The 26,445-nt window shown below is 49.4% G+C and overlaps 10 protein-coding genes across 10 annotated transcripts; 4 read left to right on the plus strand and 6 right to left on the minus strand.

The window, feature by feature from the left end:
- Nucleotides 1–229: 229 nt before the first annotated feature.
- On the minus strand, nt 230–2,222 carry Aud_007103 (Zn(II)2Cys6 transcription factor; the record flags this gene model as incomplete). Its single annotated transcript, XM_043291996.1, has 3 exons — nt 230–1,109; nt 1,169–1,774; nt 1,825–2,222. The coding sequence occupies 3 exons, from the start codon at nt 2,220–2,222 to the stop codon at nt 230–232; spliced, it is 1,884 nt and encodes a 627-aa protein (XP_043147931.1).
- A 3,261-nt stretch (nt 2,223–5,483) lies between these two features.
- On the plus strand, nt 5,484–8,152 carry Aud_007104 (putative C6 transcription factor; the record flags this gene model as incomplete). The annotated part of the gene is made up of 4 exons (XM_043291997.1): nt 5,484–5,630; nt 5,712–6,210; nt 6,271–7,033; nt 7,090–8,152. 4 exons carry the CDS (start codon nt 5,484–5,486, stop codon nt 8,150–8,152), a joined length of 2,472 nt encoding a protein of 823 aa, XP_043147932.1.
- Nucleotides 8,153–9,627: 1,475 nt separating this feature from the next.
- On the plus strand, nt 9,628–11,048 carry Aud_007105 (uncharacterized protein; the record flags this gene model as incomplete). Its single annotated transcript, XM_043291998.1, has 3 exons — nt 9,628–10,150; nt 10,267–10,901; nt 10,965–11,048. 3 exons carry the CDS (start codon nt 9,628–9,630, stop codon nt 11,046–11,048), a joined length of 1,242 nt encoding a protein of 413 aa, XP_043147933.1.
- Nucleotides 11,049–11,930: 882 nt separating this feature from the next.
- Aud_007106 (DUF4202 domain-containing protein) lies at nt 11,931–12,533 on the plus strand (the record flags this gene model as incomplete). Its single annotated transcript, XM_043291999.1, has 1 exon — nt 11,931–12,533. One exon carries the CDS (start codon nt 11,931–11,933, stop codon nt 12,531–12,533), a length of 603 nt encoding a protein of 200 aa, XP_043147934.1.
- A 206-nt stretch (nt 12,534–12,739) lies between these two features.
- Aud_007107 (VIT1/CCC1 transporter family protein) lies at nt 12,740–13,767 on the minus strand (the record flags this gene model as incomplete). The annotated part of the gene is made up of 3 exons (XM_043292000.1): nt 12,740–13,247; nt 13,306–13,642; nt 13,698–13,767. The coding sequence occupies 3 exons, from the start codon at nt 13,765–13,767 to the stop codon at nt 12,740–12,742; spliced, it is 915 nt and encodes a 304-aa protein (XP_043147935.1).
- Nucleotides 13,768–14,649: 882 nt separating this feature from the next.
- On the minus strand, nt 14,650–15,479 carry Aud_007108 (uncharacterized protein; the record flags this gene model as incomplete). Its single annotated transcript, XM_043292001.1, has 2 exons — nt 14,650–15,241; nt 15,301–15,479. The coding sequence occupies 2 exons, from the start codon at nt 15,477–15,479 to the stop codon at nt 14,650–14,652; spliced, it is 771 nt and encodes a 256-aa protein (XP_043147936.1).
- A 1,525-nt stretch (nt 15,480–17,004) lies between these two features.
- Aud_007109 (uncharacterized protein) lies at nt 17,005–17,304 on the minus strand (the record flags this gene model as incomplete). Its single annotated transcript, XM_043292002.1, has 1 exon — nt 17,005–17,304. One exon carries the CDS (start codon nt 17,302–17,304, stop codon nt 17,005–17,007), a length of 300 nt encoding a protein of 99 aa, XP_043147937.1.
- A 1,659-nt stretch (nt 17,305–18,963) lies between these two features.
- On the minus strand, nt 18,964–19,758 carry Aud_007110 (uncharacterized protein; the record flags this gene model as incomplete). The annotated part of the gene is made up of 1 exon (XM_043292003.1): nt 18,964–19,758. The coding sequence occupies one exon, from the start codon at nt 19,756–19,758 to the stop codon at nt 18,964–18,966; it is 795 nt and encodes a 264-aa protein (XP_043147938.1).
- Nucleotides 19,759–21,103: 1,345 nt separating this feature from the next.
- Aud_007111 (guanine nucleotide exchange factor VPS9) lies at nt 21,104–23,659 on the minus strand (the record flags this gene model as incomplete). Its single annotated transcript, XM_043292004.1, has 5 exons — nt 21,104–21,149; nt 21,204–21,835; nt 21,898–22,073; nt 22,141–22,218; nt 22,270–23,659. 5 exons carry the CDS (start codon nt 23,657–23,659, stop codon nt 21,104–21,106), a joined length of 2,322 nt encoding a protein of 773 aa, XP_043147939.1.
- A 415-nt stretch (nt 23,660–24,074) lies between these two features.
- On the plus strand, nt 24,075–25,890 carry Aud_007112 (asparagine synthetase domain-containing protein; the record flags this gene model as incomplete). Its single annotated transcript, XM_043292005.1, has 2 exons — nt 24,075–24,785; nt 24,838–25,890. 2 exons carry the CDS (start codon nt 24,075–24,077, stop codon nt 25,888–25,890), a joined length of 1,764 nt encoding a protein of 587 aa, XP_043147940.1.
- Between the last annotated feature and the right edge of the window lie 555 nt (nt 25,891–26,445).

Raw genomic sequence — 26,445 nt, forward strand, 5'->3', positions numbered from 1 at the left:
TTGAGACAGTCTAGCTATTGTCTCCAGGTCATGTATTTTGATGCCTGAATATTTACAGAACTCCCAAAATAGGCGCATTTCTGCAGCTTTGAGTAGATGAGCACAGGTTAACTCGCACTCAGCTGCTACCATGTTTGTCCTCGACAGCCTTCTCTGGAGAACGACAAGAAGTACCTCAAAAGGGTAGGATTATTCATTTAGCGGACTAATATTCAGCTCTTCGATTCGTTCATAGACCATAATGGCCAAGATCATAGCCAGGATATCCACCACCCGCAGATGGGTGCAAGGGTGGTCCGGCCACATAATGCCCTGCACCTGGAATGTAAATCGCGGGTGACTGCATGAGCCGTTTTCGAGCAGACGCTGAAACTGTGTGGAATGCGTCAAGAAGCGTTGCGATTCCCCATTTTCTAAGGCAGTACTGGAGGAGATCCTGGGTATAATCCAGGCATACGATCGCTCGTGCGTGACAGTTCACGCGGTCCTTATTGTCAATCATGGGTGGTTCTGGTGTCTCAAAAGGGATGTTGGGAAGCGGTGGCACCGAGGGGTTCAGGACGAGTTCTGAATGTCGGTCCAAGAGGCCGAGAAACCAGCTACTGACCTGGTATGCTCGCTGAATGTCAAGATATGTCATCAATGGCACTAAGCTCGGGGTTTCCAAAATCTGGTGAAGTTTGCGGATGTAATCCATGCAACGCTCGAACAACAGAACCTTCGAATAGTCGGATGTCCCGATAAATCGATGCATGGGCGACAAAATTATGACAGTCGTGTAAAGCGACTCCAGTGTATACAAAATAGTGAAAGGCCCTGCAGTGTTCTGAGGAGCATTCTCGAGCCATTCCTGGGCTTTATAGCACAGACTCCAGGTGGAGGTCGCATTTGGGAGGGATGCCTCATTTTCGTATTCGTACTTATTATGATAAGCAGTGGACAGTATTTGCCGAATTTTGACTATATGCCAAGCAGGTTGCGCGCTGTGCAAAAAGACATTGCTCGCATCTGCAAGAGCAAAGCCAGGTGCCGTGGCTACTGACGGTAAAGCGACATTGACAGACCCATCAGAAAAGGAGAGTGCTCTCTCCAACGCGGTGCTTACACCCCTATTCTCAAACAAATCAGTGAAATTGAGCTTGTATCAGAATGATGTAGAGGCACAAACCTATCCAAGCAGTAGACGCAATGATAGACGATCCGGCGAATATCTAAACGATCAGGAGTAGACAATACTTCCAATGGAGGGTCTTGATGCAAGCCAAGATCAACCATTGCCCGGACGGCCGTGCCTACAAGATACCAACTGCGAAAGCGGTTAGGGTCAAAGAAGGAATACTGGGCAAGCAACAGTATCCCCTGAATGCCAACCACGGATCCTGGGCGAAGAACTTCTTCGGCGTATTTCAGCGCACCAGAAATCAAAGATAATGCCCTTTGATGATCTCCGTCGCCAGGCTGATACGACGTCGACGCAGACGAGATGGCTAAAACAAGGCGTAAAATCCAATGATCAAATGGCTTGGCAAAACGGCCACCGGACTGATATACGGCATCGACAGACGTCCAAAAACTTGTCTCGACGAAGAAAGGCAGCTGTGTGTATATGTTGTCGAAATAATGACGCAAAAGGGGTGTTATTTCATGGCGTGAGGGTAATAACTGCGATGAGGATTTCGGCAGCGGATCGGCAATTGCCAGTGATAGTAGAAGATTGGCGAAAGACGTGCTCGAAGTAATACCGTGGAAATCTCGTGAGGTGGCATTGACGGACCTAGTAGGGCTGGTCAGCAGCGAAACGAGAGCAATCGAAGATGAACGGACAAAAAGCCGAAATCTCCAACGAGGTCGTCAATGTCGGAAACCTCTTTGCGATGTGACTGAGCGAGACAATCCGGCGATGAAACTGTGGTGATAGAGCTTTCCCGGACAGTTCCTATTTCATCCGTCGATGAAGATTCCCTGCGATACCGCAGGCTCGCAATCTGTTTTTCAAGTCGCTCACAGTAGCCTTCCAAGGACGCTACATAACTTCTCTCTTTTCCTCTGGCAAACTCGTCACTGGCACCAGAGCAGGTGCTCGCTTTCCCTACTCTTTCGCACGCGGAGCAGGCAGGAAGCTTCCCATCGCATTTAATTTTCGCTGTTCGGCATCTCGAGCAAGCGGCAACCGGCCGACTAACTTTGAGAAGTGGTTTATCTAGAAATGAGTTTGCCGACATTCTAACATAGTATTACCTGGGCTGCATGTCAGAAGACCGGGAAACAGATTGCAATAGAGTATGACGCGTCTGAAAACACCAGGCGCATACCGAATGGCAGACGGACAATGGCTGAGAATCATGTGAAATGCGTGCAGCATGTCAGATATAAGAATGGTGGCTAAAATATGGCCTGCCGAAGCAATCAGAAGTTTTGCGAGCGAAGAGCGTGACCAAAAGAAGATCAGAATAGAGGCTGATTTCATCTACTACCTTAATGACTTTGGGAACAAGGAATTCAAAAAGAGATGGCAGAAGTACCTCGGGATCGATCATTAGTTGCTTTGACAGACTGCTCTTATCAGAATATTCGGCTCCTGCGGATCTCTTTTGCTTTTTGTGACGGTGTACCTTTGTAGTAGTAGCGAGAGACCCAGCAGAGGAGAATATCGATGTCAATGTCAAGAATAGCCGACTACCATATCCTGTAAAAATAGTTAGTGATATTTACCGAAAAATCACGAAATCATCAATTGAGGAAGTAAGTAGCGGATTGGCTCCGCGTCGAAAGTCACTAATTGGGGTATCTGGAGGAGATGGAAAGGGATAGGTTTAGGGAAGGCAAAGCGGTAAATGGGTTACCTTGACCAAAAGGGGAAGTACGTAATTGAAGGCGACAGGTTCATGCCATCAACTAGGTCAGCCTGCAGTGGTGTGCATCCAACAAAGCAGCATGACCGTTATGCGGCGGGTAAGGCAGTAGTAGTGTGAGCAGTAGATACGTCGTTGTAGGTAGTCGAAGTAGGAGAAATCATCATCTGCTGATCTTCTTCCTAGACTGATTTGGCTCTTCCTCTTCCGTTGGGTTTCCTTTTTTCCCCACCTCTTAAGAACACCCCACCTTCCGTACTCCGTACCCTCTCCACCATGCCCAGCAGCTTATCTCTTCGGCAATGGAGTACTTTATCTCTGTACCGATAATCAAATACAAGAGTAACTATCCTAATTTCCTTCCATGAATATTACAGGCGTCTCTGAGGAGATTGTAGAACATAATTGGGGGCTTTTCTCCTGAGCTTCAGATGCATGCTACAGACCAACGCATATGAATATCCTCCACCAGGCATCTTCTTCCAGACAAGGAGACAAGGAGTCCTGTCCCCGATTAACAAGCTTCAACACAGACAGCTGTCATGCCGCAGCACTACCACCCTGGTTCTCTCCGCTATGAGACTGTCGGATGTCCGGAACGGGCTGTTTTGTGTCCCTTGTCTATAGTGCATGCTTGGTGTACGTGCATAACCAACACGCATCTGTTATACACCTTACGCCTATCAACTTATACAGGTTCCAACGTGGGTCTTGGCTGGTTGTCGTTTGCGATCCAATTCCAATCAGTTTCTAAATGTCCTTCCTTTCACAACAAGCTTGCTTGACCCTGCAGCCTCGGATTTCTAATACTTGAGGACCTCAATGACAGTTTTCAAATCCCTCGTTGCTGATAATGAGATATTGGTTAGGCACTCGCTTGGTCAGCTCAAACAACTCGGTCAGAACTTGAATATAGCGGGCTACAGACTTATTGCTCTCCCTAGCGTCATCCTTCCCTATAACCCCAAACTGAATACAGTACGTCCACCCTTGAAGTCTGTGGTTTCACTTCTAGTGAAGGTTATCAGTAATTCGGATGCCTTCGATTCGGTGAAATAACCCGACGAGTCACTTATCGATCGTGGCGAAAGACTGGAACCTTCTGGTGACTGCTCAGAAAGTAGGCGAGCAACTTCATCCACATTGCAGCGGCATCAAGAAACATAGTTTAAGGTCTGTTTGCCCTCAATCATGGCTTTGAGAACCTCCGCAATTTGCTTAGTCACGGAAGTCTTATAGTTAAGTTAATTGAAGACAATAAGAATTCCCAAGTCAGCCATCATGTGATCTCCTGAAGGACGCAAGGAAGGTAGGTTAGGAAAAAGGCATAAGCAAGTCACTGGGAAACGCATTGCACTGAGTTGACGGCAGTATTGACTTCGCCAGGATCTGGTTTCCGCCCGATTGAGGAAGCAAGTCCTATAAGACCTGGAGCAATGCTTGTCACTGTTAGCAATAATGCCTTTCGTGATGGACCGTCAGACACGCAAACAGAGAGAAGTATAGTCGTAGTCGCAGTCGCAGTCGCAGTCGCAGTCGCAGTCGATGTTTCAATCAGAGAGACCTGCTGCAACAACAGCAGCAATGCTTGCCATCTAGCATGGATAGTCTCCTCAGAGCAACCCCTTCGCTGTGTGGAGTACTTCAACGACAGCTGTAAATTTCAATAACACTAAGCATCCCTGCGAAGGGGCAACAGGAAGTAGAGTTCCTGCTCAGGAGCATTCATCCATTCAGGAATATGACCTAGTTATATGGTGCGGCCAAACTCCTATTTGCTGAACCCTGTATATTAAGTCTGTGGCAATTGCTGGAGCTAAGCAATATCATCTAGCAACCTTTTGCCCGTAATTCTGAACGATAGAGACTTTCCTTATCGACGACCACGGTTGCCGGATAAAGATCAGAAGGTCGTAGTCTCTATGAATGGCCCCCTAGCAACTTACAGCTATGGGTGATTGAATACGGTACATCTGGTCAATTCAAATCCTTAGCAAAGACAGAAATAATTCCCACACTTTGTTCTTTGATGATCGGAATGATGATTTAACTAGAGCATGTAGATATATCTTGGACACTTGTGAGCTTGATCATTGTGGTGGGTGGAATAGAAATACTCACCTGCGACTGGTTGGTCTCAAGTGGTTAATGTTACCTTACCTCCAGTACCTACCTAACGAGTCGTTGGCTCATCACTTGACTTAGCGCCTGTGCTAATCCAACGGGATCTGGACCGAGGAGGTACCACCACGTCCCTCCTTGCATTCAAAGGATCAAAATATATACCGTGTCGGCCATGCTCACAAAATAATAGAATAATCGCCTGCGAGCATTTGAGACGAGTCACGAGTGCTCTGATTCAACGTTTCAGATTGATGGTTTCCTACGGGTGCTGCCGCCTACGCCTCCTTGCAGACGAACCCTGAATATGTCGACCGTGCTCTGTCGTCAACATTATTCTGCCGGTGCTCGAAATATCGATTGCTACTGTGGGTCTAACTTAAACTCAAGAACCCCTCACAAGGGCAGCTCCATGTGAAGGCATGGAAGCTGTATTGCGTAGTGCTTTGTGACTCGGAATCCCTTTGAACGTGCGCAACAACTCGTGGGCTGTCTGCCCAACGCACGACCATGGCCACACATTCGAGTCCGCTAGAATCACATCCACGATTTACAAATCCGTGGAACGAGCAATCCGTCAAATCATCACAGCAGACAGAAGCTGCTCCCGACGGGCGGATTGCGCATACACTGACCGCGTGTACCAGGTGCCGACAGGTATGTTCCTTTTGTTAAATTCATCATCTTTCATCTACCCCGCCTCTCGAATTCCTCGTTCCTAAGCTAAGAGTTACCAAGCGAAAATCTAGGTGCGATCCAGGTATTCCAAGATGCTCCCCGTGCGAACGCAGTAACGCCAAGTGCGTATACTACGATTCCACCCGCAAGTGCACCATACCGAGAACATACATTATCTCCCTGCGTGAAAAAGCTCGGACGTTAGAGAAAGAATTGGCCGATCTGGAAAAAGATATTCAACATGCTGCAGATGCCGAGCTGATGGTCCGAGGGGCGGGGCGCATTCGATTCAAAGAGAATGATGAGTCGAGGTACCTTGGGCCATCCAGCGGTATCGCAATTACTCGTTTGGTCATGGAGATGGCCAAGCAGAACACAGACTCAAAAAGCATCAAAGATGTTGTTCCTGAGTTCACAGCACAGGAGATCAAAGCAGCATTTGCGCTAGAAAGCTCTAAACCGACATCGAAAGTTTACCCCATGATCAGCTCAATCCCTCAACCTAATTTACCCCCGCGTAATCTGACTTATCGACTGATTGATGTATTTGTAGTCAAGGGTGAGTTCTGCCCCTCTAAGTCGACGGTTCCTGATGCATTTCATTTGACCATATCTGCAGCGCAAGCGATGCTACCGACCCTGCACGAACCTTCTTTTCGCCAGGAGGTTGAACAGGTCTTCAATGGCTCTGATGACCCTTGCCTCAATTTCCAACTCCGCATGGTCATTGCCATCAGCATGCAAAAAATGAGCACCGAGTATGCAGGACTGGCTGACAGTTACTACTTGGCAGCACTACCATATTTAGAGGCCTCCCTTAGGCGAATGGATCTTAGGGCTCTGCAATGCCTCGTTCTCATAGCCCAATACTCGCTGCTGACGCCCACAAGAACGGCTGCGTACTGGGTTGTCGGGATGGCGGTCAAACTCTGTCAAGACCTCGGCCTGACCGAAGAAGCGACAGTTACCAAGTCGCCGGATGGGCGGCTATTGAACCCGCTGGAGGTTGACATGCGAAGACGGTTATTCTGGATTGTCACCTCGATGGAACTCGGCCTCGCGCATAGCCTTGGTCGGCCAAGTTGCTATTCCGTGCCACATGATTATATCAACGTCAAATTCTTCGAACTTGTGGACGATCGATACATCACAGCTGATGGAATTCTTCCAGGAGGCACACCAATCTTAGCCAAGTGCATAGCCATCCACTTTTTCAAGATGAGATTGCTACAGTTAGAGATACGGCGAACTCTATATTTGAACAAGTGTGACACCCCGGCGAATGATCAAGACCCGTGGTTCTCGCAGATGCTAGCCAAGCTTGACCACTGGGTGGCTTCTTGTCCTAAAAACGATGGCGGTAGCGGATTGAGCGAAAAATGGTAAGAAATAAATCCCATCTGGTTGACTTTGTTGATCACCGACCTTTTCCCAATAGGTTTCATGGCAGACGGAATACGATGATCGTCTTCATGTTCCGACCATCCCCTCAAGTTCCCGAACCCTCCGTTGAGGCTGCACGAAAATGCTATGAAGCGTCGGTGTTCAATGTTGCAATGCAACGAGAGCAGATCGCAACTGGGTCTGTTGATTTAACCTGGATTTTCACACAATCACTCTTTATGGCGCTCAATACCATTCTCTGGTCCCTATCGTACCCCGATATTCGAAGGGAGCATCCCATAGAGGAGGTCAGGGCTCATCTCGACGTCGCTCTGGAAGCGATGATGCTTGCTGCGGAGAGGTGGCCCGGGGTTGAGTCCGCTTTGCTGCTGTACAAAAACCTTGTGACTGCATGCCTCAAGGCTTATAATACTGACGAATCGTTTGTCGTTCATTCGCCCTCCAACCATGCAACACCGTCATCCACACAGGACGTGATGACTCCGCCTTCCATTTCCAGCCCTTCTAGTACGACAACTTCATTCCGAGCTGGAAATCATTCAATTCATGACACTGTCTCAGTCGGCACTGTCTCAAGAGGACACTCCGCGGACCCCACTTTCCCATACTCGCAAGCATCTCCGGCGGCAGCCGTGAGAGCCGAGTCACAAAAGCCTCCATCCTACTCACAGTGGGAGACCGAACCCCCTCCATTGCAATCGTCTGACTCGAATTCTACGCAGGCCTCATACACACCTCAGGGGTACACCGAGTCATCCACTGTATTCTCCGATGTCACTTTCAATCCCACAACGCCATTTAATTCATTTCCTTCAGTAGTTCCGGGGTTGCCCGGTTGGGATCCTAATTTCACTGTTGCCTCGACGACAGCGAGCCATTTGACCTATGTTGATGCTGCCGTTGACCCAATGCGCTGGATGGACACGATCGATGATCAATATTCTCAGTATTTCAATGGAGCTTTTCCCATTCCACCATGGCGAGGAAGGACGCTCAGTCAGCAAGAGCAGATTGAGCTTATGGCATCATTGGAGGAAAATATCCCCGACGTTTCCGCACAACTTGTGAGAGACTCGGCCACATTTTATCAGTCATGACCTTCGCGAAATTCCCGGTTGATGATCACTCATCTCAGAGTTATTCGCGATATACATGTCTTCATTGTCTGCAAATCCATCTATACCCCATCCTGCTCTGTTCAATATTCTGGAATAATGTGCTCGGCTTGGTGTTGGGGCAACCACTCACTTCAGATCAATGTCTTTACTATCCTAGATTTAACGTACAAGTGTTTGAAGGGAGAGGGGTTATTTTTGTATTTGAAACGATTGGCCAGCGATTTGACGGCCATGGACTCTATTGAGCGGTAGCGTATCGTTTCAAATCCATTTCATGATTAACATGGGCAATCCAGCGCTGGATCCAACACATTTGAACAGATTCCACTTGTACCCAGATACCACATCCAAAGGTCAATTTTATCAGGCTTGCGGACGCATGTTCATGAAAGCAGACAATAATACGGTAAAGCTCAGAACCTCCATATGACCTCTTGAGATGCATTATCGCTTGAAGCAATACTTACAATCTTCGAGACTTCACCATCTCATTTTGAGTTCAGAAATCCGTAGGTTGAGTCCAGATGATTGAACAATGAATCTGCGAGCACTGACTGGGAATTAAGCGTAAGATCTCGATGGCTGACATCTATGATCCATAAATAAGCGCTCGTCCGCTACCCGTGAGAGGTTGGCTGTGTCTAGGGGATTACGGCTGTACAAAAGGTACCGAGATTCTTGCAAAGGACATACGGAGACTTCCAGTCAACAATCTGCGGCGAATGCATACACACTTAATGTTATTCCTACTGTCGAAATCAAAGAGAGATTATTCTCAAAACACCAGGTCAAGATCTGAGGTTCAACATGTTTTGCCGTTCCGGGGCACCGAAGGTCTCTATACTCTGTACGACGCATTACCCGAATAGGAAAGTAATTAATCCCGGCGCCGAGTGCAAGCGCGAAAAGACACCCGATCACGTGTGCGTTCTTTGCCGTCATCCAACATCGCCAGTCGTTTCTCCTCCATTGAGGAGGATCAAAGGGCATCACTATTCACCACCAACACCAAACATCGCCTTCCACTTCTTCCTTTTACCTCAACAAAATATTGATCCCTCGACTCTTCAGTTACAAATCGTCTGATTTGATTGGAATGCGCGGCATTTAGACGGTCGTGGAACGTCCTACTTGAGCGAACCTCGACCGGCGTGATCACATTCCGCCCCCCTCTCAAAGCCTTGATCTGCCCTGGCTTGCTACCCCCGTATCAAAGGTCTTCTAGATAGGATCTTTTCACGGTTGGTCGCAGGGATCAGGCTGCTTGGGCTTCTTGCCTCTCCCTTGTTCTGGATCTCTCGTCTAGGATCCCCATGTCTGATTGCGCCTCATCAGCGTCATTCCGAGCAGGGCCTCCTTCACCATCATCTCCCGCTTCCGGGTCATTGAAAGAGAACCATCCACCGTATATATCCTCTGAACATTTTCCACAGACTCCGACATCTCCTCCGTTGATGTCGGTAAGCGCTTCTAACTATGCCACCAATATCGCATCCTCCCAACCTCCCAGCCAGGCGACGTCACAACCTGCGAACCTCTCATCCCCCCCTTCCTCAGCTCCGATGTCTACGCAGACTTCACAACAGCCGACCGTAGGTGCAACGAATTCTTTTCCTACTCCGGCCAGCAGTGTGAGCGGCCACTTTATTGGACCGACTTCCGTGGAGGATTCAGAGCACGCGGGAACATCATTTGAGCACGTGCAAGCAGACTCAGGCACAACTACCGCTTCAGGTCTGCATTCATCATCTACACAACAGTCAGAGCACAGACGGACCGATCACGATCGGGAGGTGGAAGGGCCAACTCCAGGGATAGATGTCCGCGACTTTGCAAGCATGGGCGTCCCGCATACTCGTAGTGATACAGATGCCATGGATGTTGACAAGGACGGCAACGCTTCTTCTAAATCCGATGGACTGAGCCTAGAGTCCCTGCAGCAGGATTTTTCTTCCGCATTCCATCTTTGCAAAAGCTGTAAGGATACCCCTGATGACTTCTCTATACGGCCATTCGTGCCGTTTCACAATGCACTATGTTCCATATGTTACTGAACTGAGATTTGTTAACGCTGCGCTCTATGCAATTTACAGCCCATATTGCGACCGGTCCGGACCCAGCGCTAGATCTCATCTCACTTTACGGTCTAGGTCCTGTTGCGAAATCGGTTGCAAGGATGGATCCTGTCACGGGGGAGAAGATCAACAGGCTCAGGAAGTCTTACGAGGGCAAGCTGAAGGGGTTGGGACTCGCAGGGAGAAACAAACCCGTGAAGCACGACCCCTCTGCTCCTGGCGGGCTCCGACATCTGACCATGTGGCCCGAGGAGGAATGGCAGAATCAGAAGGTTTATGGAAAGGAAATCAAGGTCGCCGACATTGACTCCGCATTGCATAACCTTCAGATGAAGGCGATGCAGATGGAGCCGGGCACTGTTCCAAACAACGAATACTGGGAGGACGTCTTGGGTCACGAGAAGCCATCGAAACATGCGGGCCATGGGGATGGAAAGAAAGCAGCTACAATTCCTAATACCGCCCGATCGCCTAGCCAAGCGAATGAAACACCTCTTGCTACGGAGCCGGACCGTGCACGTCCTAGTCGCGGGCGCAAGAGGCATTATGACGATAACAGCTTCGTCGGGTATGGCGAAGGCTACGCCGATGACGATGATGACACCGCATTCTACTCCAACAGTGAAGGACTTGGAAAGAAGAAACGAAAGAAGGTAAGATCACATGCCATTTGGGATGGGTCGTGGACACGACTGATCGTTCTTGTTTTCCTAAAGGAGCATGTTTCAAAGGTTTCGACTCCGCTACCCGATAGAGGCGGCAGCTATGGCGTCGGTATGTTTGGCATTGGAGCGAGGTAACCGAACGGCCATAAGATCTACGGCATGAAAAGCAGTTTTCTATTTAATGCTCCTCTTCGTGAATAAGGCTTTGAGATGTTCCTGAACAGGGGGCGAGGCATTGACTATCTGCGGCATATGCATGGATATGCATGCGATAGAGAGATATCGCTGTGGTCGGATATCAGGCCGATGACCTTGTCCTAGACCCATTTATTACTTCTCCGTACATTTTGTTCTTTTTTTGCATTATGGTGCTGGATATACCCGGCTTTCACAATGGGACGGCGTTCGGTGGGGAGCAATAATCAGCTGCGGAAATGGATGCTCTTGCCACTTTTGAATGTTCTCACTTCATTACCTTGTTCTTTTGTGTTTCAGCTTTTTCTGCTGGATCTTCGATGGGTCAATTGTTGTTGAATTGTCCTTTTTCCGTCGCCCAGGTGGATGACTTTTTGGTCAAGGCACATCAATCATGCTGGTGATATGGCGGTACACTTCTCTTTTTCTCTCTTGAAGGACCCGGAGGAGGTTGTGTATTCTTTTTCGTCTTTTCCTGTCTACGGACAAATAGCTAGGGAGATTTCGCTGGCACAAGGATGCCGCCAATGTGATACAATATCTAGATGAATGCATATGAATGGTTTTGCCTGAAGCCTCTCTTTACTATTGTCATCTTAAAAGTCTCACCCTCAGGCTCTCACCCCTCAGCGGGGCAAGATCGATCCAATGTGCTATCAAGCGGGGCGGAGAGGAGGACCAATCCCAAGGTTCCGATTATCTACAACACTATTGCAGTGTGCTTATTACATGGGGAATCTCCTATCTTTCTTCAGTCTCTGTCAACACATACCAATACAAGCGAAACCATCATCGCGAGCAACAAATCGCAAAACTCCAACCATGACAACAACCACCCCCAGCGACAAACTCACCAGAGCCCTCGCACTCATCGACGAAGCCCACGCCCAAGATCCCCGCCGCATCACCGTTGCCAACAATGGCACAGTCCCCTACGAGCTCCACTACGCCAACAAAATGACCACCTACCTGCACAAACGCACCGCCAACGCCTCCGAGCCGCTCCAGCTCGCCATCCGCGCCCAGCATCTCAAACGCTGGGAGGTACCCCGCGACTCGTACCCGGCCACAAAAGCAGGCTACTACGCCTGGCGGACGTACCTCGCGAAACGGCAGGCCGAGCTTGCGGAGCAGATCTGTCTGGAGGCGGGGTTCTCGGAGGCCGAGGCGGGGAGGGTGGCGGCGTTGGTGCGGAAGGAGGACCTGCGGAAGGATGAGGAGACGCAGGTGCTGGAGGATGTGGCTTGTCTTGTTTTCTTGGATGATCAATTTGAGGAGTTTGAGAGGGGGCATGATGAGGAGAAGATTCTGGGGATTCTAAGGAAGACGTGGGGGAAGATGTCGGAGCGGGGGCATGAGTTGGCGTTGGAGATTGAGATGTCGGAGAGGGCCAGGGGGTTGGTTGGGAGGGCTTTGAGTGGGTGATGAATTGCGCGTCTAGTAGAAGTAATGTCGAAGATACCCTGGTCTAGGCATATTGTGATTTAAGGAAAGTTGTATAAAGTCAAGTATCGTACATGTCATCATAACATTAAGTATCATTCCCTGTCCCATTCCCAGACGCCGCGCTCGGTCTATATGCTCCTGGACTTTTGATGTATAATAAAATCAGAGTCTGTGGTATCATGAAGTTAAGCAGAACCATGGTCGATCAATCGCACAAGCGCAATAGCAGCACCAGCCGCTACGCCTCCAACAAAGCACATCTGCACGCCACCCTTGATACCCGCAATGATGTTGTCCCTACCGCTCCAACCCCGGACGACGCAGGTTTTGATGTACCCAAACGCAAGCAGCGTAACAGCCATGACGCCGATACTCCAGTACAGAGCCACGATGACCTGGTCGACTATGAAGTAGGGTATGAGCGGGATGAAACCTCCGACGAAGTACCCCAGGGCGAGCGTGATGGCTGAGATCCAAGCCTGGTTGCAATCTGGCTGGGTCTCCTTGTGATGGAACGAGATGAGAAAGTCAAGGAGACGATCGTGCGATGCATGCAGCGATGCGTTGATCTGCGAGATGGCGGCTTCCGGTAGACCGTAAGCGGAGAATGCATCGTGGACGATGGTGCTGGTCTCGACAGAGGAATTCTCAATCAACTCTTTAGTTTCGCGGACAGTCGCTTGATACGACTCTCTGTATGCTGTTAGTCCACAAGCATATTACAACAAAAACGAGAGCGGAAAAAACGTACGCTTCACTCTTGGCCCCGACGTATCCACCCAAACCCATGGAGATGGCACCAGCTGCCAACTCGGCAAGTCCACCCAGCACGACGACCTTGGTATTTCCCAGCGCAGAGAGACCGGCACTCAGCGCAAAGGGGACAGTGAGGCCATCGGATAGACCCAGGATGGCATCCGAGACGATACGCGGGTTGATGCGTGATCGGGGAGTAGAGGAACTTGATGAAACGGAGTCGGAGTCAGGTCGAGATGTGTGGAAGGTACGATAGGATCTTTGAGCTTCGAGGTCTTGGTCCGCATCGCTACTTAGAGTGTCGGAATCACTTGCTGATAAAAGAGGCTTGCCTGTTGCCTGGTTAGCGTTGTGTATACTTCGGTAAATAGCCCGTGTTCAACAAACCATAGGAATCTGATCGGCGTTGTTTTCCTTTATTCGGGAAAAACTTTTGTTTAAGAAATAAAAGCGCCATTTCAGGAGATGATTTATGAGCTCGACCGGGAAATGGGTTCGAGGGTCTGAAGCCCCAAGAGGACCAAAATAGGAAGAAGTGAAATATACAGTATTGCAGCAAGCAGTGGCACTGACGTCAAAAGCCGCAGGTGATTCTAGGCTTCTGCAGACGTAGACGCGAGTTGATAGTGAGATGAATTGATAACCACAAGTCACAGCAGAGGACTAATATGCTTAATGCCCGTTAAGAAGCGATGCTTACATCTTTTATTTGTCGTCCAGTCTCAAATATCCCTAGACTCTTATATGGTATTCATATTGTGTGTAGCTTCTCTTGCTGATACATCAAGGGGGTTCTAGCTTTGTGGCAATCCGCCAATCAACGCATCCGTAATTGTCAGCATTCGCAGATCTGGATCGTAGCTTCGTATCTCCCACAGCTGGTGGTCTGTGTAATGACCATCCGCAAAGTCTCATTGGCGAATGACTCAAGATGATGACCTTTGCAGCGTCTAGGACTGGCTGATTGTGTCTCGAGGATTTCAGTCTGCATGCAAATGCGTTACTCGAGGACCACCTTGCGGGTTAGGATATTGCAGTCTTTATGATTGGAAGAGAGTACGACCTAATATTAGGGCTACCCTTGCCTCCAGTCCAAGCTATGGAAGTCATTGCCGCCGATGATGATGCATTACAACTGGGTTTTAGTAGGACTTTCACAGGAATGATAGCAAAATGCTAATAGTTTTCTTAGTAGTCCGCCGCAACAGTTAATCTAACATTAAGGTATTATTTTCAAGAATTAAATATCATAATTCTCACTAAACATTCCAGCCAGTTCAATATCATCGATAACGAAGCAGAAGCATTGTCAACCAGTCAACTCTATACGTTGATCAACCTACAGGGCCAGGGCAAGACCAAGGATACCAGCAGCACCCGCAACGCTAGCCGCAATGGCACCAGTGGCAGCAGGAGCAGCGCCTTGCGAGCTGGCGCTCGACGCAGAGCCCTGAGAACCAGATCCGTTGGATCCAGAATCAGAGCCCGATTTACCGGTGGCCGTTGCTGCGGCTCCAGTCATGGAAGCATAGTTGGTCGAGATCCACTGCTTGACGCTGTTAGGCAGAGCGGAGTACCACGCAGGGTAGTGACCGTGTTGGATATCGTTGATAAGGGATGAGCGAGCGCTGGGATTGGTGAGTTGAGACATGTATGAGGAAGGAATAGCAGTGATGAGCACAGAGGCAATGGATGGAGGAGGCATGCCGTCGTAGGTCAAGGCGGGGGCGGTTGGCATGGACAAGCTTGGCATGGTTGGCATGGAGAAGGAGCCGAGACCTCCCAGGTCAGTCGGGACGCCGCCCATCTTGGTGTTGGTAGGAGCATGGCCAACGGCGGTATTGGTGGGGAAACCACCAAAGTCGGTGTTGGTCAAGTATTGGTTGTAGTCGGTGTTGGTCAAGAAATTGCCCCAGTTGTTGGTGTCAGCCCTGTTGCCGCAAGATCTGTTAGTATCGTTCAGCTTACTTGCTTCTGGGGATATACTGACAAGCTGTTCAGATCGTTCATGAGGCTCGAGTAGTAATCATATTGTCTCTTGCCAAAATCCTCCGGGGAAGCTTCGGGAACGGCTTCAGGAGCGGCTTCAGGGTCCGCCTCGGGCCTGGCCTCTGGTGCAGCCAGGGCAGTGGCAGTCAGAAGGAGCAAGGAAAGGGTCTTGTACTGCATGGTGAAAGCCGAAAGGACTGTCGTGCTGAAGGTAAGGATAGTATGTGATCGATTTGTATTCAACGGACTACAGGAGTATGCCCTCTTGAAGATGACAATAACCTTTAAATGAATGAAGTTTGGAGGAAACGTGAAGAATACTCAAGTTTGCACACGACGATTCAGCCTCATCTACTGGCGACACGAGACTTTATACTGCCCCATGGCCATTCAAGTTATATTATTAGACTCGAATGCGGCTGGAAACGGATTTTCAAGCCCCATGCAAATAAATTGCTGCTTCAGGCCTCTCAGACGAACGGCTCCCAACGAGGAGCCTATCATCGCACACTGGGACGGTCATTGTAGGCCTTCGCCTGACTATCGATGGAGAGAAAGAGTCTCAGATGGCTCCTACAGAGTCGAACAGATATCCCAATTGGGAATGGTAGTAGTCAAACCCTGAATCTGAAAGTGGGAGCGGCAGCAAATGAACGGATAGGGGTCCTGAGAGAAAGATTTCGCTTGGATGATCAGCTCCCAAAATGGAACTTGAGGCTCGTATAGGCGGGAACTTTAGGACAAGTTGATCTGAACCCAAAATACGATTTTCGCTTGTCAGCATCTCCAGCGCTAATCACATCGCGAGGAAAAGTAGAATACGAGGCCCCATTTAAGCAAAGTTCAACTTCAATCAAACTAGATTCTCAACTTTGGTACCCCTGAAAACCCTTCAGCACCCTTGATCACATTTGCGAGTTGTCACCAGGCACCAGTCACATCTAGGGATGAATGCTGAAAAGATCTCGTGCATTAGTTGACATCTGCCTGCGTTTCTCCTTTCGCTGCCTTCATTTCTTCTTGTGGCTTGGAGGATCCCGCTCATATTGCTCTTGAAAATGGCTCTCTACGTCGTCGGAGCCTGAGGTCAAGTGTGTAGTACCTCCACTTTTGCAGGACCACATAGCCTCATAATTGTTACCAGGGTTCACCTTGAAATGGCCCGTTCCTCAATCTCGTTGCGTCGCTGTCCCAGGGCCATAGAAGGTAAGGTGAGTTTTGGTGTTCCTCACTCCCGCTTACCGACCAATCATGCCGCCGGAAACCCTACTTCTGAAATGCATATAAACCATTTTAGTTCCTACTCCAGTGCCTTCGGGCATTTGGTCAATTTGAAACGATACAGAGAAGATTAGCATGGCCCCTGCACTAAGGATGACACGCTCAATCAAAGAGAAGCTACCAGTTTTTTTTCCACACTTACAGACCTTGTTTGGAGGTAGGCGTGTCAGCCATCTTGCTGGAGCAACGCGACTACATCCGTTCGAAACGGACTGGCTTCGCACTTTTCTTTTTTCTTGCACTGTCAGCTTTCTCAGTTGCTACCTACAAGCTACAACTGAACGCCACGCTCTGCCAAGAACATGAACATCATTTTAGCGCGCGAACAGGACTCATCTATGATATGCAATCTAATTCAGGAAACTATAAATACACGGAGAAGAGATTCTTAATTAACTTTGTAGTGTCAGCATCGCCATATGGTTCAAGCACCACCCTCTCTCTTCGCATATTCCTCTTCCATACGCTGCTCGTACATCCTATCGGCCTCCTCCTTGCTCATGGCGCGATCGCTCTCCGCGTTCTGCAGGACATCCGAGCTCAGGGCGGACGAATACTCCGGCGATGTGACCGTGCCGCCGGTGCCTGTACCAAAGACTCGTCCGCTGGCGTTGCCTTCTCTTGTGGATAGGGCATCTAATGATGCATAGCCGGCGGAGCCAGTAGGTCGAGTTCCAGTCGATGGTTCCTTGCCTTCATTAGAGGGGGGATTTAGGTGAGGCATCTTAGATTTGTGGAGATTACTCCGCGGTAGTCCGTAGAAATAGACACAAATAGGAGGAATGAAGTAGTAGTTCAAACAATTGTAGCCTGCGTGTGATGTAGACTCAGTACGGAGTAGCTGACAACGATGTGTTTATGTAGTCCGTGGTGGATACCGACTGACAGCTGTGGCGACAACGTCACTCTGTGCACTAGTGTGGCTGAGTCGTTTACTCACACGCCACTGTATGCTGTGGCGCAGTCTGATTTTCCAAAGCAAAGACAAGTCGCGAGGTCAGCGTACTTCGAATTGAAACGAGCATTTTCAAAATGGCATCTTTGTTGATCACATAACGTCTGGATACAGACTTTCCGGAAACTGGCTTTACCACCTGTACCTCTTTAATTGTTTCCCATAGCCTAATGCCAAGTTGTCTATATCTCCCCTGCATTGGGTATAGCAATAACAAAAACTGTAGTACCGGCACCAGCGCTCAAATAAACATTTCTCTTTCAAATAAGCTGGCTACTTTGAAATGCATTAGCCGTACGCTCATCCTTACTTGGAAACCTATCGGTCAATCTAGTTTCAGTGCTCGGGGTATCAACTTGTAATATCCATGAGCAAATGCCTTAGAACAGATCAAATGTCTCATTTTCATGTTTCAGTCAAATGGTTACTGATATTCTTTCAGGAGGTTTTCTGTTTCCGCAGGCGAGAGTTTTGGGCAAACTCATACATAAGAGCCTTGATGAGCAAATGAAGCTTCTAGTCTCGAGTTACCTGCCGACACACCTCCCGTGGCTTTACTATAAATTTCTTGTCATTATGATATCCATGATAACACTCGGCCTTCGTATTTGCCGAAAAAGGATACATATTTGGATCCCACCTCGTCGCCAACAAACAATTTGCGAGAGATAACCCCCCCCACCCCCCCAACCACTCTCTTCGCGAGGAAACCAATGGAGTTACGCAGGATAACATGCGATGAGTTGACCATCTTCACCTCCCCCCACACAGGACAAGATCAGTACAGATCATTACTGCAGATTGGTTCCAGCGCCAGCGATGCTAGACCGAACGGTGGGGGAGCTGGTGCCGATCTTCATCAGGTTCTGCTGAGTGACGATTGCCATGCTGCGCTGTCCACTGCAGCTGAGAAGACAGTGATGATACCTTTTTATCCAATATTTAATGGCCCTCTTCTCCTGCTGGTTCTAACCCTCAGCTTGTCACTACCCACTCCATCACTAGTCTATAACGACACTCTCGAACCAATTTCCAGAGTCAAGCAAAATTGGATCCCAGCCTAGACCGCAGAAGAGAGGAGATGAAACCCCTCATGGAAGCTCAATACGGACGAATGTACGAGGACTTCTGGCAGCGGGGAGGCCGGGTGCCGGCATAGGCATGGTACGGCCAGACTGCTCATCTGGAACATGCACCACAGCAGAGTCCATGATCTGAATAAGAGGAGGCGCGATCTCCCTGGACAGCGCTAGACCACAACGGGCATGAGGATTCCCGCATGGGATAGGCAGTGGCGCCCAGTCGCAAGTAATAGCTTCGCCACCGCCTAATGGCCACACCACGCGGCACTCGATAACGGCGTGCTACCAAGGAGTCCTTTGAGTCGACATCCACCCCTTAGTCTCTAGTAACAGCCTGGCCACCGCCTCACGCCGCCCTCAACGCAGCAACAGATGATGGCGTGCAACCATGGGAGTCCTTTAAGTCGACATTCGCTAACCCAGTCTCCAGTAATAGCTTGACCACTGCCTGATAGCCTCTCCACGCAGCAATAGATAATGGCGAGCGACCATTGGAGTCCTTTGAGTCCACATCCACCCCCTCAGTCTCTAGTAACAGCCTCACCACTGCCATGTGGCCCCCAAACGCGGCCCATGATAATGGTGTGCGACCCAGGGAGCACTTTGAGTTGATATCCACCCTCCTAGTCTCCAGTAACAGCTTCACCATTGCCTTACGGCCTCCCCCCGCAGCAAACGACAATGGCGTCTGATCATTGGAGTCCTTTGAGTCGACATTCACCCTCCCAGTCGCAAGTAACAGCTTCACCACCGCCTCATGCCCCCCCAACACAGCAATAGATAGTGGCGTGTGACTGAAAAAGTCCTTCGAGTCGACATCCACCCGCCCAGTCTCCAGTAATAGCTTCACCACCGCCTCGTGGCCAAACTTAGCGGCCCGGAATAAGGGGAGGGTATAATCAATCGTTCCAATGTTAGCTGCTTCTGAAATGCAAATTCGGGCCGTCGCCTCTCTCCCTCGTGGGGCTGCCCACGACAGCGCTGAACCTCTACAGTTCAGCAAATTGCGTCGATATAGGTATGGATTGAGGAGAGAATAAAACTCCTGGTTGATTTGAGCTAATGAGTTAATGTCTCTTTCTTCCTCCAGCAAATTTGCAACTAAGAGCCGTAATTCGGCAGGTAAATGAAGAAGAGACATTTTCACATTCACTCTCGTGATCCTGAAAATGCTGGATCCTGATTGTGAAGAGAATCGGAAATTTGGCCAATCTTGGATCTTTAGGATGTTTTGGACAGCTGGCCCAAAGACATGTCTTGGTTTAATGAGCTTCTTGGCCCGTCGGAATCGTTTGACTTGGACATCAGGTAGGACTGAAGGAAGGCAAAGAAGAGGAGAGATCCTCTTTTCGAGTTCGTAAATAAGCTTCTCTGGAAATTAACTGTCAACGCTGCACTGGTCGAGGCGCGCTTCCTGGCGGACCCGAGCAGCCGTCACAAGCTGTATCTTTCATACTTGGATCATGAAGAATCCAGTATTATTATGTTGCATGTACAAAACACATAATTTATTCGAATTTATATTAAGTTTAGCGTATCAGGTGATTAGGCTTTCAAAGACAATCTCCATCTTTCCGACATGGAAGGCAATAACGATCGTAACTCTACCAAGGGATCTTGGAACATTTTACGAAAGCGGCTAGGAGTTTCATGAGGGTCCCTGAAAGTGGTTAAGAGAATAACATTTGCGCCAGATCTGCATCTACCTGCAGCACACAGCTCGAAAACTAAGGTACATTACATACATTATTCTGTAATGAGTACGAGAACACACCATATCAGACCTCTTCTCCACCCTCGAGCCACTGGCCCGAGAACTGATGAAAAGGAAAGTATGATATCCACGAGGTGGAAAGTGCCAAAGAATACGCCTGTCAATGACCCGAAGGCCGTTGAACGGATTGTTCCGCCGCGCTGTGCAATGCAGGGACCAATCCGTGGTGGACCGCCTTCTTGATCGCAGCCACCCAAACAAGGTAAGTATGAAGAAAAGAAAGAAGAAAAAAGACAAAAGGAAGGGGGGTCGACCAGACTTATATATGTTGTGGTGGGGAATGCCAAACGCCGCTAGCAGCAAGCGAGGTGGTTTGGCGCGCTCCGATTCGCCACTAATTTTGATGAGCTGGAGCCTGAGCCATGGCCATCCATTATCAAAGTCGAACACCGACTATAGTAGATCACGTGATATACTCGACAATATATAGTACTACCTTATACTGTTATATGACGACTCGGCTCGGTTAAATACTGGGACGAATTTACTGCGACATAGCTCACAGATGACCACAAGTATCATTCGGTCGATGTATTAGAGACGGCACTGGGAGGTCATAGCTGCCCCGAGCGATATATGCACATGCATGACTAGAAGAGCTGAATAGCTACAAGATAGGCGACATGCTGCGACGTGTGGCTATCAAAGCAATAGTATGACACCCTCAAAATTCATGTAGGCTTTCCAATACCCTACTAGCAGTAGTACTCTCCTACTCCGCACTCAGAGCGAGGCATGCGTCGACGGCCAGACCAACCCTGCAGCAACAGCGTCAGCAATGCTTCTCTACCTTATATCATAGAAAAACCAACCTTCCTTCTTTCATCTTGACCACATCATCAATGACGTCGCGATCAAGATTCGGAAACATGTTCGACAGTGTCTCCACCACGTTATTGTGTTCAGCCCGCTGAATCCTTCGTGCCTCCGCATCCTCGGCGCTAGCTTGACGTGCAGCGGCATCTTGCGCATCCAGTACCCTGGCCAACTGCGGCTGTGCCGCATTACGGGGCCCCTCGCTACTACTACGAGGCGGCTGATATACGTGAGGGGACAGTCGCGGTGGTGCCCCCGGCTGCGGGGTGCTGGCAGGCTGCATTGGCCGCTCGTGCGGCGAATCTGGCTCGTCCGAAAACATCCTTCCGATTGTTGATAGTGGTTTCTGAATAGTTCGCAATAGTCCTGCTACTGGTGCGCTCTCCTCGTCACTCGTTTGCGGCGCCTCTCTCCGCGCCGCAGGTCTTTGTGTATCGGTTGAAACCCGCGATGGAGCCTGAGAGCTTTCCGCCGTAGGACGATCTGCTCTTTTCGGCTCGAAAGACTCGGACTCGCGATTCTGCTCGGCAATAGCAGACACGGCAGCCTCGACGTTGCGCTCAAATTCCTCATCACTCACCGTCAGGCTTGTGCGATCCAGGGTCTCGATAAATTGAATAGCACCTGACTGTTTATGAAATCAGCTATGTTTCCTACATTATCAGGGCAAATAATGTCTGATTGACATACCAGTGAAGATAGGTAGTACCCAGCTTCTCCTCCTAACTTATCTTGATTTCGGAAGCGAAGAATGTACTGGATATTGGAAACCAGATGCTCAGGACGAGCTTGTAGTACGACGTAGATTAGAAGGGGAACGAATGAATCTGCTGATGTGTCGGCTTGTTTTGAATTTTTTAGCAGCCCTGCAAGAGAAATCGGCATCAGCGCTGTACCTTTCATGCTCAGGGACTACTCATTCTGCTGCCTCACCGAAGATAACTTTGCAACAATTCAATATGCAAATCACTTTATCACGTGGTGCACGGTAGCCGTTGATCTTCAGAAGCTCTACGTTCAGTGTCAGATACAGTCCCAGCATAAACTGACATCGAGACTTACCCTGCTGTGCCAGGTTCAAAAACCGACGGCCGTGAGCGCCCACAGGCGGTATGTCAAGATGCTGCTCTTTCACCCAACCGTAAATCCGCATCTTTTGCGCCAATACATCATCCCGTTCGACATCTTCCTGGTGCTGACCACGCCTCCATGGCCCATGAAGTCGTTCCATTTCTCTTCGTCTGCTTCTGCTTGCACTTCTTGGGATTGAGGGAGGAGCCGGTATAGCAGGTGAGAAGGTCTGCGAATACAATCGATTCATGACCAGCTTCTCCATACCCTCTTTCGCGTTATCGAATTCGCTGTCGGATACATCCCTCCAGACCTCACACATGGCCATCTTATTCGTAATAAAGGTCAAGAAGTCGCTAATGATCTTCACTTGCTCATGTACCATCCACTGTCTTTTGCCAAACTCATTAAGGAACGAGCGGAGAAACTTGGCCACAGGATCTGCAGTGCGGTGCCTGAGCTGTTCCAGAAAACGATGGAAATCGAACGGTTGATCGGGCTCAGGTTCTGGCGGAGGTGGAGGGACAGTCGACGTAGAAGATCGTCGAGTCAGTGCTGGATAATCTTCCGAAGTTCTATGTGCGCTCTTCGAAATAGGAGCAGGTGGCTTCTCGACTGCCGAAGGTGGTGTCCCTGCATTCACCTGAGGGCCTCCGTCCGCTGACTTTGAAAGACTCGAATGACGCGGCGGAAAATGACCCTGCCCTCCAAGAAATTGCTCAGCCAGCTCCAAACGAGGAGACATCAACTGCTCCTGGCTGCCCCTGCGTTCAGGATCCTGAAACTGACCCATGATGCTCTGAATCTCGGATTCAGAGTCATCCTCTCGAGCACCTGCCATGCCAGCGTCCTGTTTATCTTCCTTCTCTCCGTCACCCGGTACATCCGGTAGCTCTTTCTCGCTCAATTCAGAAGTCGCATTCACAGACGTCTGCAGGGGTGGTGCAAGCTGGGATTTCGTACTAAGATAGGATTCGTCTTTCTCTGGGGGAGGCGGGGGCATATCGCTGTCTACTAATGAGCCGGTTTCTGTTGTATTCGTCGAGACCGACAATCCTTCCATACGCGCTGACAACGTCCCCTGGGGTTCGGGTGTTGATTTTGAGGAATCTGGAGCGGATTTCTCAGACGTCATGTTCGGCGAGTCAAATGCAGAGGTTGGTGACCCATCTTGATGTATCTCCTTCATTTCACCCAACTGGTCGCTCTGATGTGGATCTTCGTGTGTTGCTGAGGGGTCATTATGTGCCGACACCGATGATACGGTACCTGAGGATTTCGTTTGCTGTTGATTCGATTTTATTTGATCGCCATGAGTATCCCACTGAGAGTCCGGTCGTCCATCCGGAGCCGGGGTCGTGGAAATCGCTTGTTCAGACATAAGCAATCTGCATGCACGCCGACGGTCAATGTAGAAGCTCGGTGGGGAAGAGACGGAGATTCAGACGAGGTCTCGGATCATTATGAGGAACATCCAGCACACACAGCGGTCAAGCTCAAAAGCAGCAAGGAAAACTCATTCAAATAACAATGGGATAGATAGCGAATGTCTATTTAACCTAGGAGAGGGCACGAAATAACGTCGATCGGACCTATGTTAGGCTGCTTAGGCAGAGTGGAGTATTTGGTTATCACTACCAGCGCAGAGCTATGTGGATCATCGTTGCCCCGAGATCCGGCCACAAAGGAACCATAACACCGAGGTTGAATTTCTTACAATCTAATTTATCCTTTTGATCCCCTAATCGCAAGAACCAGGATATTTGCTATATTGTATTTGCAGCCACTGTGCTGCAATGTGTGGCATTTATTTCTCATTGAGCACTAATGGGTCAGTGCTCCCAAATGAGGAGACCTGCAATCTACTGCGCAACCGGGGACCCGACAGCTACCAAATACATACAAGACAACAGGAATTGTCTTTGAGTCATAAGGGCCAGACAAAGGTGACTGTCACTCTCACATTCATCTCCACGGTGCTTTCTTTGAGAGGAGATCATGTCTATGCCCAACCACTCGTGGATTCGTCTACTCAATCCGTACTCTGCTGGAATGGCGAGGCCTGGAAGATAGCTGGCGAGCCTATCCAAGATAATGATACTGAGTCCATTTTCCAGTCGTTCCTGCGCGCTACCCATTCGTTGTTGGACGCTGTCGATCATGAAGATCCCGTACGGAAAATTGCTGGTGTCATAAGTAACATTACAGGTCCCTTTTCCTTTGTTTTCTATGATGCAGTGAACTCGAGGCTATATTTCAGTAGGGACTGCCTCGGACGACGGTCCTTGTTGCAAGGTCTAGATGAATCTGGAAATCTGAGAATTTGCAGTGTCTGCGATAGTTCCTCATCATCACATTTCGAGGAAGTTGATACAGATGGCGTGCATTTTATTGACTTTGAACAAGACGTACTGCAGAATGCTCTTGTATCAGGTGCCATTAAATTCAATCCTGACGCCATCCAAACTCTTCGCTGGGAGCATAAAGATGCAACTACCAGCTTCCTGGTATACATGCTTTCTTCTCCTCGATCAACACAATCGCTGACAGGAAGGACAGAAAAGCCCAATATCGCAGATGAACAAATCTATTCCGAATGGGACGCCCCCATCATTGACAATCGACTCTTGCCCCATCCAAGAGCTCGAGCGAAAACTTCGTCAATCTTTACATCTTAGAATACAAAAGGTACCCGAACCACCGTCCATTACTATAAGTGATGTGAAAGTCGCCGTTTTGTTCTCTGGTGGCCTTGATTGCACTCTACTTGCCAGACTGTCCCATGACATACTTCCCAAAAATGAGACGATTGATCTTCTCAACGTTGCTTTCGAGAACCCGCGAGTCGCTGCCGCAGCTGCTGGCAAGGAAGGTGGCACATCATCAGTCTACGAAAGTTGCCCGGATCGCATCACGGGTCGCGCAGCATTCGTAGAACTCCAGAGAGTCTGCCCAGACCGCAACTGGCGCTTTGTTGCGATAGATATACCCTACACTGAGACTGTCGCACACCGTGATATGGTGAAGCGCTTGATGAGGCCTCACAATACAGAGATGGACCTGTCCATCGCGTGCGCGCTGTACTTTGCTTCTCGCGCCCGAGGCACGGCGCTCAATAGTCAGGATTCCTCGTGCGAACAGACCCAGTACACAAGCCCAGCGAGAGTACTTCTCTCCGGCCTGGGAGCAGATGAACTGTTTGCGGGCTACGCGCGGCACGGAGTAGCGTTCGCCCGCAACGGGTTTAGAGGTCTCATTGATGAGATCCACCTGGACGTCAGTCGTCTCGGCAAGCGAAATCTCGGCCGCGATGATCGGATCCTCTCAAACTGGGGTCGCGAGGCGCGATACCCGTTCTTAGACGAAGACTACGTATCTTACGTGCTTGAAGCCCCCGTATGGGAAAAATGTGGCTTCGGCGTCCCAGACCCATCAGAAACTACCGGTGTGGATTATACCGGCATCGATCCAGAGAAGAAAGCGCTCCGCCTCCTAGCCCTCAAGCTGGGCATGGCAACCGTCGCTCGGGAAAAGAAACGAGCAATCCAATTCGGCTCCAGGACAGCAAAGATGGAAAAGGGTAGAACAAAGGGAACCGATGCACTGAGCTGAATACAACAGTCCTATCCTCGACCACACCATCTACCAACCCCATGTAATCCCCTTGCATGAATTGACCAGCTGTGATGACAAAACACTGATCAGATACTTCCGAGACCGCCTCTTCTGTCCCTTTCTCTCACCCTCTCATTGTCCATCATCCCCTTGTCGTGCATTCTACCATATAGACCAGGCTCGCCCTCTCTACCGCTCGTTTCATCGCAAGCCACTCAAACCGGAGATGTAGTCCTCCCACTGTGGGACTGGATTATGTATTTGGTTGGGCGTGTTTATGAGGGACGAGATTGGTAGACCGGGTATCGGTGTCACTGTGTTCCTTGTGGTATGTCAGGGTATGAATGACGCGGCGATGGCAGGTTTCCGAGAATCAAGAGGTTTTGAGTCGATGACGGGTTAGAAAGGCAAGTCTGAGCTGAGTCGAGCAGGGTTAATCATAATCTTCAACCCCCGTAGTTATAAGAGATTTTTGCAATGTATAGGCAGAAAATTCAGCCACTTTCGGTACTGGTAGCTCTTCACGGAGTAGTGCTGGCGAAGATGTTCGCA

Source organism: Aspergillus udagawae, assembly GCF_001078395.1.
Source record: "Aspergillus udagawae IFM 46973 DNA, scaffold_5, whole genome shotgun sequence".
NCBI lineage: Eukaryota > Fungi > Ascomycota > Eurotiomycetes > Eurotiales > Aspergillaceae > Aspergillus > Aspergillus udagawae.